The 18565-nt window shown below is 33.4% G+C and overlaps 3 protein-coding genes across 3 annotated transcripts in view; all 3 read left to right on the forward strand.

The window, feature by feature from the left end:
• Nucleotides 1-258: 258 nt before the first annotated feature.
• LOC128178385 (uncharacterized) lies at nt 259-3974 on the forward strand. The gene is made up of 3 exons (XM_052845518.1): nt 259-353; nt 614-689; nt 2697-3974. The coding sequence occupies exons 1-3, from the start codon at nt 351-353 to the stop codon at nt 3335-3337; spliced, it is 720 nt and encodes a 239-aa protein (XP_052701478.1). The 5' UTR covers nt 259-350; the 3' UTR covers nt 3338-3974.
• A 5905-nt stretch (nt 3975-9879) lies between these two features.
• Nucleotides 9880-12502, forward strand: LOC128178386 (coadhesin-like). The gene is made up of 6 exons (XM_052845519.1): nt 9880-10030; nt 10173-10268; nt 10581-10730; nt 10872-11042; nt 11726-11835; nt 12360-12502. Exons 1-5 carry the CDS (start codon nt 9970-9972, stop codon nt 11824-11826), a joined length of 579 nt encoding a protein of 192 aa, XP_052701479.1. The 5' UTR covers nt 9880-9969; the 3' UTR covers nt 11827-11835; nt 12360-12502.
• A 3712-nt stretch (nt 12503-16214) lies between these two features.
• LOC128176384 (fibrocystin-L-like) overlaps nt 16215-18565 on the forward strand; it is a 47352-nt gene continuing 45001 nt past the window's right edge. The window contains exons 1-2 of the mRNA XM_052842670.1: nt 16215-16333; nt 18041-18162. Coding sequence (XP_052698630.1) covers nt 18093-18162 — 70 coding nt within the window. The 5' untranslated portion in view covers nt 16215-16333; nt 18041-18092. The remainder of the gene's footprint in view (nt 16334-18040; nt 18163-18565) is intronic.

Genomic DNA, 18565 nt, shown 5'->3' on the forward strand with positions numbered 1-18565 from the left:
AAGGAAGGAAGGATGCTTATCATACTTATCATGATTATTTTTATTTCATTGTGAAAAGTAAACGCATAGTGTAAAGTGGACATTGCATTCTTCATATATTGTAAGTATTGATTAGTTTTTCTATAAATACGGGAATTTTTTTTTAAATGGTTTGATATCATATCTGAACGTAGAAAGGCGTTCACAGTTGCCTTTCATACCCTGTGACTTTTTACATTTTAGGACATGCAGTTTGTCAATAAATTGATTATTTTAAACTGCATTGACAAACTAATAATATTGGCATATCTGTTTATCTTTTCAGCGCTGTAGCTTCAGAATACACTGACCCGCGGACACCGAGTTCGAATATGGTTTGGACTTCTATTTATACTTGTTTTGCAAAAATATGATGAAATTTTTTATTGTTCCACAAAAATTGCTTTCTTTTCTTAGTCATTTTAAAATCGCATATATACAAACTGGAGTATACCTTTAAAAAGAATTACTTCTGTAGTTTTCTTAATTCGCTCAACTCTTATTTTTTCATTATGATAACTATAGTATGAATGACTCTTATCTATAAGAAAACAAAAGAATGTAGATTGTCAATGTATGTTTTTCTTTTCTCCAGATAAGGTCCAAAGAATCAAGATTCAGTTTTCTTCTAGTCGTATCACTCATGAATATTTTTATTGCAGTCAATTCAAGTAAGATTTACATATATGATTTATAAAGTACTGACCTGTAATACATTATTTTATCTTGTAATAATTTTTAGTGAAAAATGTTAAGTCGCCCGAATTTTCTGTAAAAGCTTCTTTTTTTATGATTAATTTATTTTGAAACGTATTTTTGTTGAATTAATCTAGTGCAAGCGAGTTTAAAAACATAAGATACTACTAGTAGGAGTACCGCAGGGAGTACCATTATCATCCATACTTTTCCCTCTTACCTTACCTGAGCTTGGGTACCCTCAGTGTCATTTTTTTTTTCTTTTATGCCTTTTTGGGGTTATGACCCATTATGTTGGATGACAGTTACTATAGTAACGATCAGTTGCTTAATACCGGTGATTCTTTAGAGCTGGTCTATTTTTAAGGAACGAATTGTCCAATAACAACCAGACATGGTTTGAGTGGTACATTTATGAAAGGTGCATCTAAGGTTTCAAAGTACCAGTCGGCTTCCAGATGCTGAAGTTTTTTGGACCTGGTTAAACATTTTAATAGGAGCGATTCCAAAGCATATACTAGTATATTGATAGCTTTGGTTTTCACCTTTAAGTTTGACTAAGGATAGACCTTTTTTCTCTCTAAGATTTGTCTTAGGAACCCTTTTTAAGAAGAATCGTTGGACATTTTCGTAAACATGCCTGAAGATAACCAAAATTTCAAGTATACCCACAGTGTTTATGAAAAACATAAAGATCGCCAGTATCCTACTGAAATACCTGTAGTAGCACAAAAAATCACGTCCATAATCATGATGATAACGTTATGTGCCAACCCCAACCCCAAGCTCCCCTCCCTTCGTTGTTCGAGCCGTCTAAGACTGTGTGCTTTACAAATGACTCATTAGATCCAACTGAAATATTTTCTTTTCATAAACTATTATTTAGAAAAGAAAGAAGTTTGAAATTAAAATTGAATATTTTCCAATATATTTAAGACAGAATTTTATCAAAAGTTGAGTATAAAATAGCTTGGTCTGACACTTAAAATACAAGTTACAAACGTGATAGGGAGCCCACTCTAAAATATTATACGTAACATCAGATTTTTGTCAGATTTCTTCTATAAAACTTTAATCAAAGTACTGATGTCTAACGGGAGTTGATTTTATTGTTATTATTTATTTTGATATCAGCGATATGTTGTTTTGCATGAAAAGTAGTATGTTTTAGCTCTATTTGAATGATTACACACATTTTTTTCCTTTTATGACTTATAGGGCTTTTCACACAAAAATTTTGAGCTATAGACGGAAAACCCATATACATCACGTTGTTTAAATTCAAATTAGAATTAACGCCATCAAATTCTACGATGTATTATGACTGTATCAAAAAACTGGAAAAAGTGTTCAAGTCCAGTCTGCACCAGAACCGGTTCTATTTTTAGATCGGATAGTCTGTCCTTTACCACTGTAATCGAACTCTGGCGTAGGAATACATTACACAACAAAACTGTCTACTGTCTATTTGTACCATTTAAAATCTGACTCTATTTAAGGTATTTATTAGCAAATTTCCTTGAAAAACAATGCTTCTAATTTTAAACATTACATCGAATTTATCGATTATTTTCAAGTACATGTACTACGTTTTGTCATCGGTCCAAACACTTTTTAACTTCCAGTTTACCAGAGTAACTGCATAGGAGAGTTGATTAAAATCAACTCCCAAAAATGATGTAAACATTCTGCCTTTTACTGGTTAGGCCTATATGATGCTGGGGTTATTTTCAATAGACAATCAAACTTGTTAATACTAGTATTCTTTTCCGGGTATTAATTATTTTCCATGAGCACAATCAAATTACACTTATTAATAAGATTCAGTAAAACCTCTCTTTCTGCTTAAGGGAAACTCATATGGAGACTTGTGAAGCGTTCTAAGTTTATTGTTGAGATTCGTTGAACAGTTTTGTACATGATCACACAACTTTCTATTATGAAAGAATATAAAAATATTGCAAATTTTGTTTCATTTAAAGGAAGTTTAGCACCAACTCATCGAACAAAACGAGAGCTGTATCCTGATTTCAAAGAAAAACACATCATATTCGTGAAAGAGGGAAGAAAAATTACTTTCAATCTTCTCAAAGGAAGGTTACCTGCATTTGCTGATACGGAATCGAGAACAAGGCATAGTTACATAGTCGTGTTCATCAAAAAGAAGGAAAGCGAGACCTCAAAGAAGAAACTATTTTTTAAGGAGTTGGACACATTAGTATCAGGCAAAATTCGCGACGGAAAATGCAAAGAAAATCTGAAACATGGAAAACAAGATAAATTAAAAGTAAAACCAAATACATGCGAAAATACTAAATCCATACTAGACAAAAAGAACAAAACAATACATTTCACCGAATTGTCCAACTATTTCCTTTGTCCTGTCGCAATGGAGGACTTGATGAGTAAAGATACTTATCTACTAGCCGAGTTCAACGTTCAAGACAAAAATCAGCCATGCAGATTTTCAAATAGCGGCAATAATCACTTAGGAGCTGGAAAACGAAAAGATGTAACCAAGGCCAGTCTTAAGAGAAACCCTACAGGCGGCTTTGTTGTTAACCACTTAGACAGTTCAAAATTAGACGGAGAAATCAAAGATTGCATCTTTGACAAGAAATAATGCCAAAACATGCATTTAAAGACTCTTCCACACTCCAAAATGAAGAATTCTAATTTTTGGTGACCTGTTCTTTGATTTAAAAAATCTCAGAGAAACTAAAATCTACAGTGTATGATAAAATATTGATTTTTGTTTATCATGACTTTTTCATATGGATTTTCCTTTTTGATGATGTGGTGGATCGCAGGTACAAACAGTAATTTTGACATATTTGAATTTACTTCGAACGAGATGCAAAAAATATTTCAAAATGATAGTCTTTAATTTTGTTTTTGGTTTAATAGATGGAGCACTTTCAATTATTTGATTTGATAGCTCGAGTACTCATGTTAATTAAGTCATTGTCTATAAGTACGGACAGTTCTTTGATTCTGAATGTGGTTTAATTGCTCTAGTACTTACAGATTATTTTTATTTTGTATGTGGTTTAGTTGTTCTTGTGCCAACAAAGTTTTTAGCTCACCTGAACCGAAGTTTCAAGTGAACTTTTTTGATCACCCGTTGTCCGTCTGTAAACTTTTCACATTGTTGACTTCTTTTCTAAAACCACTGGGCCAAATTTAAGAAAACTTGGTTCAAAGCATCCTTATTAGAAGGGAATTCTAAATTGTAAAAATAAAGTGGAGATAATTGCGAAAGAGTGTGTGTCTTTAAAAATCTTCTTTCCAAGAACCACTGCACCAGAAAAGCCAATATTTATATAAAAGCTTGTGTGTATATACAGTGAAGATTCTAAATTGTAAAAATCGTGACCCCCGGACGAAAACCGGGGCTACAGGCGGGGTTCAAAGTTTAACAAAGAATTACATGGGGAAACTGTTGACAAATCTTCTTCTCAAGAACCACTGCATCAGAAATGCCGTTATTTATACAAAATCTGTAATATATATTGAATATTCTAAATTGAAAAATCGTGGCCCTGGACAAAAACTGGGGCCCAACTCGGGGTTCAAAGTTTAACATATATAAAAACATGTTTAAAAATCTTCTTTTCACGATCTACAATGCAACAGTTTGGGAAATTACTATGCATACATCCTTGACTATTGTAGATTCAAATTTGTTAAAATCGTGACACCCGGACCAACACTGGGGCCCCAGAAGTGAAAGTTTAGCATAGAAATATATAAGGAGAGTGTTTTAAAATCTTCTTCTCAAGAAGCTACAGCATTTGAGAGTTTTATTCAAGCGTCCTCAATTTGTGAAGATTCTAAATTGTGGAATGGTGATCCCTAAATTAATACTGGGGCCCCAGGCGGGGTTCAAAGTTAACATAGAAACATATAAGGAACATGTTTGAAAATCTTCTTCTCAAGAACTACAGCGAACAGTTTGTGAGATTACTATGCAAGCATCCATGACTAATAATGTGGCCCCAAGAGGGGTTCAAAGTTTAACCTAGAAGTAAAAAGGAAAACTGTTCAAAAATCTTCTTCTTGTGAAATACAATGCTTCAGTTTGTTAGATTAAGTACTAAGTAAGCATCCTAAAATAGTGTAGGTTCTAAATCATAAAAGCCGTGACCCTTGATTAGTTTAAGGAATATTTTATTCAAAAATATACATATAAGTATATAAATGAATCTGGATTGAACAGCAGGCAAAAATAGCCTATATTAGTTCTCTCCATCTGAGATCAAGGTATAAATATTTATAATACTAATAGTACATGTATATACTTGATTAAATACTGGGGCCCCAGAAATGGCTCAAAGTTATCATAAAAATATAGAAGTAAAATGTTTTAAAATCTTCTTCTGGAGACCTACAGTGCTTCAATACGTTAGATTACTTTGCAAATCCTTAATCATAATGCAATGTAACTTTAAATTAATAAACTAATACTGGGGCCCTAAGAGGGTTTCAAAGTTTAACATAGAAATATATATGGAAAAATGTTTTAAAATTTTCTTCTCGAGAAATACACTGTTACAGTTTCTGGGATTACTATGCAAGGATCCTTAAATAGTGTAGCTTCTAAATTGTTAAGCCGACCATACACATTGGATCAATAATGGGGCCCCAGAAAGGGGTTCAAAGTTTAAAATGGAAATAACATATGCTACAAAATAGAATATTACAAGGAACTGTTGTGTCGGTGAGCGATGGGCCTCTGATCGTTATTTTATTTGTTTGGGACAATTATGTTGTGTACCTTGTGTACCATCTTTGTGTGGTTTGAGAAAATAAATAAACTTGAAACTTGATTTTGATGTTGTAAAATTTTTTCAAAAAACCCCAAAAACCACCAATCAAAACGCAATTTTTAAAAAATCTGCGATGTTACAACTCCATTTATGAAGCATTTACCAAAACAAAGGTAGTTTTTCTCGCTTAATTTTTTTAGACAGTGTTCATTAGTTGAATTTAAGTATCAGATTGATTACATGTACTTGATCCTATCTGAATTGTTTTACAGTTTGTTCAGTTTTGCTTCTTAATTCTTCATCTAAAAACAAAACTTTGTGTATGCCTCAGCAATTCGTAAAAACTTCATATCTTTACAAAAGTCTAATACACATATATTTTTACATTTCATCAACGCTGAATAATAAATAATAGAATTAGATACTATTATGTGAATATTTTCGTCAACAATTAGAGTTGTATGAGACAACTCGATACAGTGACGTACATCCCATCGAAAAAAACGATAAAATTTAGTACAATTTTATATAATTGTTTACCTCTAAAAGTGTCACCAAACAGCGTAGAGTAATGAGTATGGGCGTTAGCTATGGAACATCATTCTGTATAAGCTATAACTTCGTATCCCGCTTGACCTTTTGTGATTTTTTCCCTTTTCAAAAATTTTTTCAACCTATATTGGGGTCAAATATTGTTGAATTTTAAAATTCTAAAACGGTGAAAGTACTTTGATTATAATGATCTTTTATCCACAGCAATATCGACAAGTCACAAGTGTCTTGTACCACCTTGAGCTGTCGATCACTTGCACAACCACTGTATCAATCACGATTACTTGTATTGATTGATGGTTTGGTGGCTCTAGTACAAATATAAAGCTCGTATTTTTCAAAAGGAGAGAAAAAACCATAAATACATTAATTCTGCTACATTACTTCAATTTAAACAATGCAGAATTTAGTTGTGTGGTTTTTAAGTGTTATTTAGGTATTTTTTCACGTTAAAAAGCTTTTAAGCATACTAGTATTATGTTTTCTTAATCATAACGTTAGAATATTTTAAATAAACAGCAGTTTACCGTAACTTTCACAAGTTGTTGAAATTAATAGATCAGTTACAAATAACCTATCTAACCCATTGAAGTAGTACACCATCCTATATGTTTCCCTTTATGTATCAATGTATATACCAGAATGATTTCCTACTGTTCAAAGTTATTTACAAACTCTGAAAGCAAAATTGTACCTGTTTTATATAAGTTTTGGTCTTGCAATATCAAAGGGGAAATCTGTCAAACTCTTGGATTGCAGGTGTTAAAAATATTTTAGATATGTGTGGCTTTTCAAATATTTGGTCTGAACAAAATATAGTAAATGTAAAGTGGATTTCTACAATTGAAAAACAAAGGTTGCGAGACCAATATATCCAAAAATGGTCTAGTGAAATTGATGACTCGTCAAAATGTCAAATTTACAAGATTTTTAAGAAAAATTTTAGTTATGAAAATTACATTAATATATTGCCACATAAGCTCAGAAAGGCTTTTATGAAATTTAGAACCTCAAATTACCATCTCTCAGTGGAGACTGGGAGATGGTACAATACTCCTTTAAACCAAAGAGTGTGTAAACAGTGTACACAGCAACCACTTCGAGTTATCAAGAGTGGAAAACAATGAAATATGTATAACGGGACCAAGGTTTTACTTCGAGAGATCAAGAGTAAATTTGCTTAGTTATATAGAGGAAAAAATCGGGACCGTGAGCTCCATTCGAGAGATCAAGAACTTCGAGAGATCGAAGTTCGAGCCATCGAGTGTCACCTGTATTACAAAAATATTAGTGGAAAATTAATTGACGGAAAGGTTGGGGGGGGGATACTACTGCACTTGTTTCTACAGGTTTTGCCAACTAGGACCAACATTTTAATATTTACAATACAGTTTAAACTATTATATACTTTTTAGTGACTGTAAGACTTTGTCTATTAATTTATATATTTAGATAAACTTTGTTGTTGGTAGATATTTTTGTTTGGGTTTTTTTTTTTTTTTTTTTTTTTTTTGCTTGTTTTGTTTTTTGTTATGTTTTGTTCTTTGGTTTTTTTTTAATGTTTTTTGGTAACAAAATATATTTCTCAATACTAAGTAAAGGTTTAAAAAAAATATTATGTAAAATGTATTTTTTTTATTTTAGAAATTTCAAAAACACAAAATTTTGGGTATTTTTGGATATTTACCGTTGAAAATCAATAAGACTCTTACATTTAATGACTATCTCCACGAACCAGGAAAGTTAAGAGGCTACTCAAGAATATTGACCCCCACAAATAAAAATGATTACACAATATTGCAAGGATATGTATGCCAATCTCATTGGTTGTATTATCGTCCAATAAAAGGAAAGAGGTTTAATTCATGGTTGACCAGTTCCTTGTGAATATAGCAGCTGTTATGGCACGAACATGTAGCATTCTTAAGATATTAAGTAGAAACACCTCACACGAAAAAAGAAATAGATGAATTACATGTAGTCTGAAAAAGGATCCGTAAAAAAATATATATATGTACTGTATGTATATATGTATCACGCGTGTGTCACAACTATCAATCCCCTTTACTGTTAAATTGTGGGTTATTTTCTCCATATAAATGTATAATTATGAATTTTGGCATTTCACTATCTTTTTTATTCAATAAGTATGCCCGAGAGAGTTCCAAATTAAATTCACTATATCTTATCTACTCTCATCACATACCTCCTATGGGGTAAAAGAGTAAAATTTACCATCTCGAGTGTACTCGCTGAACGAAAACTCCGTAGCGTGCATAAGTTCAAATGCGGACAGTCTAATCTACAGGTAACATTTTGGAGCTCAATATCCACAAACCGGCGTGCTAAAGTTTACACAGACACAGCTGACCATAGTAAACAATAAATACATATATTTAGTATTCTCTAATTTTGTATTTTTTAATTTTGACAAAAGTACTATAGATATATATAAATGGTTCGAGAAGGTGTTAAGTTTGTGGGTAATGGGTATACATCTTTAATAATTTGTTATATTATGATAATGATAAAATGTTTATTTTTTATCAGTTTTAATATCATTGTATAAAGTCCTAATATCTAACAAGGTGACGGACTTTTCTGCATGATCACTTGTTGTCCGACGATTGTCATGCTGCCCATCTGTTAATTTTTTATTTATATATTTTTACAATATCTACATCTCCTCTATAGAACCACTGAGACAATTTCAACTGAACTCGGCACAATGAATGGCAAAATAGGGCTGTCAAGTTAGTAAAATAAAGTTCTTCCCCCGAATGAAATAGTAATATGGCGATAGCCAACTATTTTGAACATTTACCATATATTTTTATTGAAAATAATAATAAACGCATCTACATGTAATGGAAAATAATATTATTAGTTTTAAAACAAATTCCATCGATTTGTATAACTATTCAATTCCTTCAATGAAGGAATTAATGAGCATTAAAGATACGAACTTATGTCGCCGAGTTCAACGCTCAAGACCAAATCAGTCATGTAGATTTTCAAACAGTGATGGTTTTCAATTGGGAGGTGGTAAACAAAAAGCTGCAAGCAAAGCCATTCTTGATTAAAACCCTACAGGCGGGTTTGTTGTTAACCACTTAAACAGCTAAACTGCTATACCGCTCCTTTACGAAAAGCTTCATGTATATACATGATTGTATTCCCAAGTACTGTTTTGCGTATCGTGGAGGAGCGAAGATTAAGTAACAAAAGTTCATTGACACATCAAAAATTAATTAAACGCCTGCTAGTGTTCCACGGGAACTGAATAAATTGCACAATATTAAGAGTTGAAAGAAGAACAAGCGTTTTGGGGAAAAAAAATTAAATTTAAGAAAACAAAAAATAACCTTGATACTTTCACTTTTCAGAAAAACAGTGGCGATTCCCATTGGTCGCCAATTCTTCTCGCATAATGATATCAAACAAAACCGATCTATCAAAGAAAGGTGTGAATAACATGTAAGAGAGGAGAATGGAATTGTTTTTGCTGACCAAAGTCCAATTCATCTTGAGCTCTGATAACTTTCCTCTACAAGTTGACTACAGCCACCCCCCCCCCCCCCCCCCACTTCATCTTCGCAAGCCAGTTGTGGACAGTTAACCCTTGGCTGGCAGAAAGCCCAATGCTAGCTATGCAACAGTGGGTTCTCAAACTTCTCAGACTTTTTCTACATGTATACATATCAGTGGTGTCAGAAGCAAATGAAAAGAGGGGGGCAAGACTTAAGAGAAATCATCTTGACAAGCAAAAAAACGACCCCTCTAGCTCCCCGGTTCCGACACCTATGCATATACGACGTCAGGACAGATAAGAAAAGATAACATATAATATATATATATATACACACACACAAACACAAATATACGTGATTAAAATTGACAGTGTCTTCTGAAGAACACCAAAGATTTTTTCCTCATGGATTTGACGACTTTTGGATCTTTTATAATTTTTACCACATTAATAAATTTATTTATTGGTAAGTAGAATTTATTTCGGAAAAAAATTATATAGATTTTTATTTGAATAAAACATTTTTGAAATTTGTTTTGCACTCTACGAGGCTGAAAACTTGGTTTCTTTTAGTATGATATACATATTGCTTTTTTGACTTGATGCAGATTCACCAGTTCATGGCCTTTGGTTTAATTGCGGTCCAGGTGAACATCTTGTAGGAACCGGAAGCTATCCTGTAGCAAAATGTGAAAAATGTTCTGGTTTGTTTATTTCTATTTTCTTAATCACTTGGTTGAACGCCGCAGTAGCTATGTAGAAACGCCTCGGTCGCCGTGCGGACGCTTTGGCATAGTCACTTGTAAAAATTTTAAATAAAATTGTACAATTTTTTTCTGCGATCCTACGGCGATTCCAGGATTTTAAATCGCCGTTATCACTGTGTGCTAACTCAACTTTGTGTGACAGGGCCTAAAACTTTTTATCTTTGATACAGACTAAATATAAAGGTTAACAGTTAATGACGTTTGTGCTTCGTTAGTCGGTTTTAAATTTCATTTACATGTATCATTCAGGCTCCAGTAGTTATAGTGTTGGGGAATGGAGCCCCTGTAGCGCGTCTTGTGGGAACGGCTCACAATCCAGATCAGTACATTCCGTATATGCATGCGGCGGCTCAAGTCATCGTACTGAATCGAGACCATGTAACACACACACGTGTCCAGGTAAAGCGAAATAAATATGAAATTCATTTCAAACTGAATCAATTAAAATACTACATGTATAACCAGCATGTAAAATTGATTGATAAATGATTAATTGCAAATATTTTTTTTTTCACCTGGTTGATTTTTGTCCATGAAAAGTAAATGGCGGTTGGAGTACCTGGGGTCAGTTCACGCCCTGTGACAAATCCTGTGGGGCTGGGATTCATGTCAGATTCAGGTCATGTGACCAACCTTCCCCATCAAGTGGTGGACTGCCGTGTCATGGAAATTCCTTAGAGACTGCCTCGTGTAACAGTCAACTATGTCCAAGTAAATAGATCTTATTCTTCAAAACTGAATTTTAAAGATGGATAAATAGATACATGTATGAGTAATGGATACTTACAAAATCAGTAAAAAGGCAGTAAGATATAATTATATAAAACGACGATGTTATGATATTTTAATTATTTTCTGTCTTCTGGTAAAATATACAAGTTTACAAGACGCACCCTCAGAATATGCCTCTTTTTAAGGAAAGGAACTATACATATAGTTAGCTACATTAAGGAATCAACTAGTAGTAATGAACTAATAAAAAAGATAAGCTAATCTTAGTGTTACATGTATCTTGCACAGTTAGTACTTGCTGAGCGAAAAAAAAGGGTAAATTAAAAAGGTACGAATGTCAATATCAATGCTTCATATATGTGATATGTGTAGAAACGTCTCAAAGATTGTTTATGTATGCGTACAAGAAGTTGACAATGTTTGACTCCTATATGCTGAGAAGTTTCGAAGTCGACAGGTACGCTTAGCCGTAATGCAATATTTGATATAAATTTCTAATTTTTCTCTGTGTTGTCACCAATGTTTTTTGATCCGCACCGCTTATCTCTTCCTTGTGAGAAGCTGTTGCGGATCACAAAACCTTGGCTAGCGAAGATGCTGTTGTTGTATGATAGAAGACAGATCAATCTTTTTGTCTAATTTATGGTTTTGTTTTTATGTAGTATTGGTAACAATCACTAACCCAACAGTATCTGTGACGCCAACCAGTTCTCCGTCAAGAAAGCACATTGGTACCAGATTAAATTCCAAAAGACATGCATAATTCCAAAAGGTAATAAACTCTTCGACACCATCAAAATAATACAACCTAAGCAATTATCATAGTCAAACCCCGAATTTATATTTAAGGAATAAGGAATGGTTCTATGAGTATTATGAAGTGATAATTTCGGTCGGGGCGTGCTTGATCAAATCCAAAGCCCGAAGGGCTTTATGATAGATTTGACCAAATCCAATAAAGCCCGTAGGGCTTTAGATAGATTTGACCACGCTCCGATCGAAACTATTATCTGATAATATTCAAAGAATGATTCCTTTTTACTTATATTTAAATTAATTCCGATTTGTACACTTTAAAACAACATTATTTTTAAACTACTACTTTTTAATGTACCACGTGATATGTATTACTGCGCAGCGCAGCCAATACCGTTTTCGGTTACACTATGAGACACGCCCAATAAATGTGTCACTCATGTTTTGTGAAGTTATTGGGCTTGGTTCGAATTTAAAAAGTTAGTGATTACGAAATCTCGTGATGACTTCCTGAATTGCATTTTTCGCATTATTTTGTAGATTGAATTGGCTTCCTCTGCTTTCAAACTCCAAAGATTATTGAACTATTTGAAGAATACCTCTTGAGAGCATTATTTTAAATGCAAAATACACAGTGTTCTTTATGAGACGTACGATTATGTACAAATAAAATGTTAACAAATCTTATTTTGTTACTCACTGACTGAGACAAAGGTTAAAAAATATGTACTAATATTACACAAATTTTGTTAAACAAAATTATAACAGAATCAACGACTGAGTAAATCATTTTTAGCCGGGCTCTGCTGAAAGCAGAGTCCTGGCTGTAGGCAAGCAAATCGCCAATGTTACTATAAATAGCACAACTTTAAAAGTAAACAAAAAAAACAAACAGCGTCAAAGTAAAAGCTTCCGCTATACCAAATAGTTACAGAAAGAGCCACGATTTGTCAAAAGTGTTGGCATTCTGTTTCTTTTTTTTATTTCGATAGAATTGTCTATCTTTTTAAGTTTTCTTATTAATAACGTGTTCTAAAAACAAGACTATGCATTTTGGACACATTTAAAGCGCATGAATTTCCATGAACTACTTTGCTGCGCGTGGAAGAAATGGGGATTGAATATATAACGCTTGTTGCAAAATTCAAGGCAGCAACTGCTGAACATTTTTCTACTAGACAGACATATTTTTGTTTATAGCCGCTTACAAAATTTGAAATTAAATGCATGAGAGAGAGAGAGAGAGAGAGAGAGAGAGAGAGAGAGAGGGGAGAAATTTTTCAGTCTTTACTAGACAATATACATTAAGACACACCAAAAGAGCCCGGCTTTCAGTACTTCAGTTCGTTGATAAAAAGATTGTACCCATACCACAAAACATTGTTTATAAGGCGCAGTTTTTCAGTTGACAATGCACTCGCTACTCGCCACTTAACCCGAGTTTGATCTCCGTGATCGACTGTGGTTGTTCACATGTATGTGATAGAGTATGACTGTCACATGTATTTTCTCCGGGTACTCCGGCTTCTATCCACATCAATGACCTGCCAACGAGGAATATTTATATAAGTTGTGAACTTTTTTATCAATCGTTGTAAAATAAATAATATTCATCCCATTGCTCTGTGATTTATATTACTAATAATTAATTATATTTTCATCTTCTGTAGCGAGTATGTTTCCCTCTATTTCTTACGGAAAAGTATAGTCAATCCCTAGCTCTATAGCAACAGCCAGACTGAAATCTACACGCCCCGTTTATCATTTGCATGGTCGAAACCTACAGCGATCTAAGAAAAATAACAGACTGCAGGAAACAATCATACTGATGTTAGACTCAAAGTCCATTTGGCTGTTTCTTGAGCTGACGTATAATATGTACCGATGTACATTAACAGTAATTTAGTAAATTTTACTTATTTTTACAATCAATTTATCAATTTTATAAAAGAAAGATGTAAATTAATATAAACAATAAAATGCTTTCTTTGGTGATTCATGCAGGTTATGAAGGTAATAGCGATCATTGCAGGAAAAAATTAACATAACCCGCTAACGCAGGTTCTTTTCATGCCGTTTGCCATAGAAAACCCCGGTTGACATTTTCATTTTTATGTTGTGTATTCAACTTAGAGCAAAGAAGGAGAAATTTCTAACCAGAAAAATTGGACTTCTTTTTTCATTGTAGTGAATGAACGTACATGTATATAATTTTGGCACAAAGGTGTCTATGATTATTGAAATATAACTAAAATTGGGGAATTGATAACCTTTGGACAGAGTTTCATGTGATCATTAAAATTGAATTTTAAAAGAAATATTGCGTCGAACGCATCGCCTTACCATGTATGTAATATGACGTCATGGTATTAGCGTCAGCGATGCGGAAAAGTGGGAATGTGTCAATGTGAGTATGTTTGTTATACAGACGAGTGTATGTTTCTTTGTATGATGATTAATTCAGAATCATGACTATTAAAAACCCCTTTCTCTAATGAGAGTCATCGTTTTCCGACGACAGTTGTTAGATAAAAGTAGGTCTATATTTTCATTCTTGTAAAGGTAAAAAGTTGCAAATAAAGATTAGACATAAGAAGGTCTACTATATAGTATTGATAAACATTAAATTTTTTAAAAACAAAGGTGGGCATGCTGTTCTGTTATAATCAATATTAAAACATATAGCCGACGGTGTTGCAAAGCATATGCATGCTCTTGAATAAAAAAGTTTGGAACGCCATTCAAGTCAGAATTAAAGTAATAACTTTTAATGAAGAAACCTTTTATAGATTGGAATTTTTAATCTGCATTATTATCTAACGTTACGTGTGTTTTAAAATAAACCCTTTACAGATTTGATTTAGTAATTACATTATTAGTCGCTTTTAATTTCTCATAATTTCTAACAGACACTAGATATAGCCTTCTGGTAAGAATATATTCTTTCATGATGACCGATGTTAATCACAACATTCGTGCTTTTGATTGACAAATGGAACCGGTAAATCATTGTAGGATACCGTGCCTTGAAATTTTTATTTCAACCTCTTTTTATCTACTAATAAATAACCATGACTCAACAATGGGGGGGGGGGGGGTTTATTATGGTGATCATGTTATATCATGTGTTACATAAAACCATTAATATTCTAACCCATGTCCTCATCTCCGTCACGTTTCCTTTGAAATTTCCATTATCATAAATACATCATTGTCCAAACTACCAGATTCACTAGAATAAGGAAAGTCCAAGATTTTTCAGTGTTTTACAACGCGCTTCTATCCCATCTAGTGGCTTGTAAATATGTCCACAGGGATTCTGCTTTTAATGCAAACAATATGAAAGTATCCAAATGATAAATAAATAAATTTTGATGAAAAAATTCCAAATTATTCCGAAAAGTTCCCATTGTTGAGGATACAGTAACTACTAGAATAATATTACGACCTACTTCTGATGTATTTTGGTAGACTTACATGGCTTTAACCATGGATTGGAATGACTTGTTGGCTGATCTACCCAGGTATGTTCAAGGTTCCCTAAAAACAAAGTGAAATATTGCGAACTGCTTTAGACAAATTTTCTATAATTAAGAGGAAAGTATAACGAGCACTGAAGTGTATGCATCTCAAATTTTTTCCATAGATTCTATCTTAAACAAGACACATCTAATTTCACTTAGATTGTTCGGACTATTTACTAGAGAGAGAGAGAGAGAGAAAGGAAGGATGTATAGAGAGGGGGATAAAAGAGAGAAAAAAAGATTTCACTTGAAATTCGAGACTTATATTTGCAAAATTGGCCAACTGAATTATTTTCTTTGCATGGTAAGTGTATTAAATAATGAGAATAGAAGTTCATAACTACATAGCACATTTTTTTTTGGAAGAAACAAATTTAACTCGTAATTTTGTTTGTTTAGTTAAGATAAGGGGCGTGTTTGCTACTACATGTACATGTACTTTATTTATGAAGTTTATGTAAGTCATGTGGGTCAATAATGAGAATACACACTGAACTTTCTAGTATTATCAGTATATTTTTGGGAGCTGTTCAATTATTTATAAAATCCAATAGGATCTAAGGGGAGTATCATGACTATAATACATATTAAGTATATGTGCACTATTGATGCAGAGCAAGAACTTCGTACATGTATTTATAAAACCCGCTGTCTGCTTACAAACAATGTATGCATTCACGTACATGTATATATATAAATATCATAATGTATGAAGTTATGACCGCCGCTGTATCAGGACATGAACTAAACAGGTTGAGGATGCAGCGGTTACTTAATGGTTGCTGAAACACTTCCGGTTAGCGTCTTAAGGATGACATGCCTCTGTCTTGGTCGTTCAGCCTCTGTAATACGCTGTAATTTCATTGTCATTTGTCATTACAATAGAAATAGGCGTGGAAGTTATAAAGAGTACATGAATCCCATGCATTCGGTTTTACGACTTTAAATAAAGGGAGAAGTGTGATAATACTCCGTTTTGCGGACCTGCAGGTAAGATACATTTCATATAGAAAAGTATTTTATTTTAATTATTATTATTTTTTTTTTTACATTATTGAATTGTGAAACAATGCACAAAAATGCTATTTGTTTTATTGGGTATAGCATTCCTTTGAATTAAGAGGGAAACAATTCAAAGCCCTAACCATAATGTGGTTGGGGGGGGGGTGTATAAAAGTTATAGACTTGTATCCTCTTTTTCTCTTATTTAGCTTTCTCAAGTTCAGTATGGTTCTTGTGAGATTACTTTGTTCCATTAATGTTACTTAATTCTAAAATAATAATCTGTTCAAAAGGTTAATTTTGCTTACATTTGAGTGTTTTATGATAAGAGGAAGTTGCCAATTAATTTGGGGGAAGTGGATTTTTGTATGCACGCCATGTGTTAAAAGAAAAGTATTTTTCTGCAATGTCGCAACCTCATATCCCGCATGAATCGCCAAAGAAAGCATTTTATTGTTTAAAAATACATGTAGCTCGCTTAATTTACTTTTGAAATAATGGATACGAAATTTATGTGTATTCTGCTGGTACATGCAGCTTTGCCTTTGAATTGAGAAGGAAAAAAGCAAAGCCCTAACGATGAGGTTAGGGGGTAGGTTTTAAATTTTATTTTTTTTTGGGGGGGGGAAGGTTAACCCTGCGTTTGTTGTCCATTTGTGGGGGAATTTATGCATAATCATCATCTTTAAAATGAAAAACGTGAGATTAAGCTTGGTTCTTTACTGTATCCTTTCTTTTCCCACATCCTTAATCACAAAAATTCATCATCAGAAGAAGAAAAACAACAACAAAAATAAAAACCATTGCAAAGCCTGAAAACGAAACTATAAAACTGATGTACAAAACAAACGCAGCACGTCACTGTATTTGAGGGTGATATGTATACAATAGAGAAGTAAATAAACCTCGACTACGTTTTTCTTACAACCAGTTAGAAAGAGACTCTCTCTCTCTCTCTCTCTCTCTCTCTCTCTCTCTCTCTCTCTCTCTCTCTCTCTCTCTCTCTCTCTCTCCATTATACATGACGGTCAGTTAAGTTTAAGTTTATTTAATGTTAAAGTTGATCATCGAAAACGATCACTGGTAATCATAATCATATCTGGCGGTCATCATTGCCTTCCTTAATCACGTTCCTTTTAAATAAATCAAAGTATCAAGTTTACTCTATAAACCAGCCATTTCGTGCAATTCAAATCTGGCAGTCTAACTTACGCTTAATGTTGTGGATAATTTGTAACATGAAACCAGAGGCTCCATGCACATAGCACGTACTTGTAAGGGGAGTGTCATTTTAATTTGATAAGAGAGTGAAGGGGGGAAATTCCTCCCATTTAGGAATGAAGACGTTACCCACCTGTAATTTGCAATTTAATTCTAAAATCAGAGTTATAATTTTGTAATGTTCTTCTAAAGAAAAACTACGAGACTGTGCCGGACATCTTCGAGCCGATTAAATGGCAATTATAGTTTGCGGGGCCAAATGCTTATTGATCGCCCTTAATAGCTTCGAGAATTTTACCTGCCTGCTTCCTCATCAATAATGCAATTTTCTTCTAAACAACGTAGTACTTTGTAGGATGATTACCGCAATACACCTGTATATAGTACATTTTTAAGTGCATGTATGGTACTACATTTTATGGAAAAGTGTTTTGTGTACATGTACCTGTTTTCGGATGTTGTTTTTTTTGGCAGTGGCCGCAGGAGGTTTTGAAAAACTTTTTCTAAAGTCCAGAAGACGGACAACATGGATACTTCTGTCTCCCGATGGATAATCTGGGTTTCTTTCCTGTGTCTCGTGGTTCACTCTACTACAGGTAGATTTTTTTTACAGATTATTTTTTGTTTTATTTGATTGTTCGCAACTTACAGTACCGTCAACGCGGATCCCGTATTTGACCGCGCTCCCCCCGCGGTTATTTAATCCTTTCCGCGTTACACCATCGCGGTTAATTCATCGCGGTCCTCGTTGCAGCCATGTTTAAACCGCGGCGGTGTGACCTACCGTTGAACAAGGTGATAGAAGATTTTAACCTGTATGCTATTAGACATTAAGACGGCCACCTAACACTGAGAGTCATTCTATACTGGCCATGTCTGATGTATTGTTTTTATTTCACATAAAATGATTACGTATTTTTAATGCACGTTTTCAAAACTCCTTATCAATTATTTTAGAGATATTTTAATTAAAGAATCATCTGCACCCGTAATAATTTT

Source organism: Crassostrea angulata, chromosome 3 (assembly GCF_025612915.1).
Source record: "Crassostrea angulata isolate pt1a10 chromosome 3, ASM2561291v2, whole genome shotgun sequence".
NCBI lineage: Eukaryota > Metazoa > Mollusca > Bivalvia > Ostreida > Ostreidae > Magallana > Magallana angulata.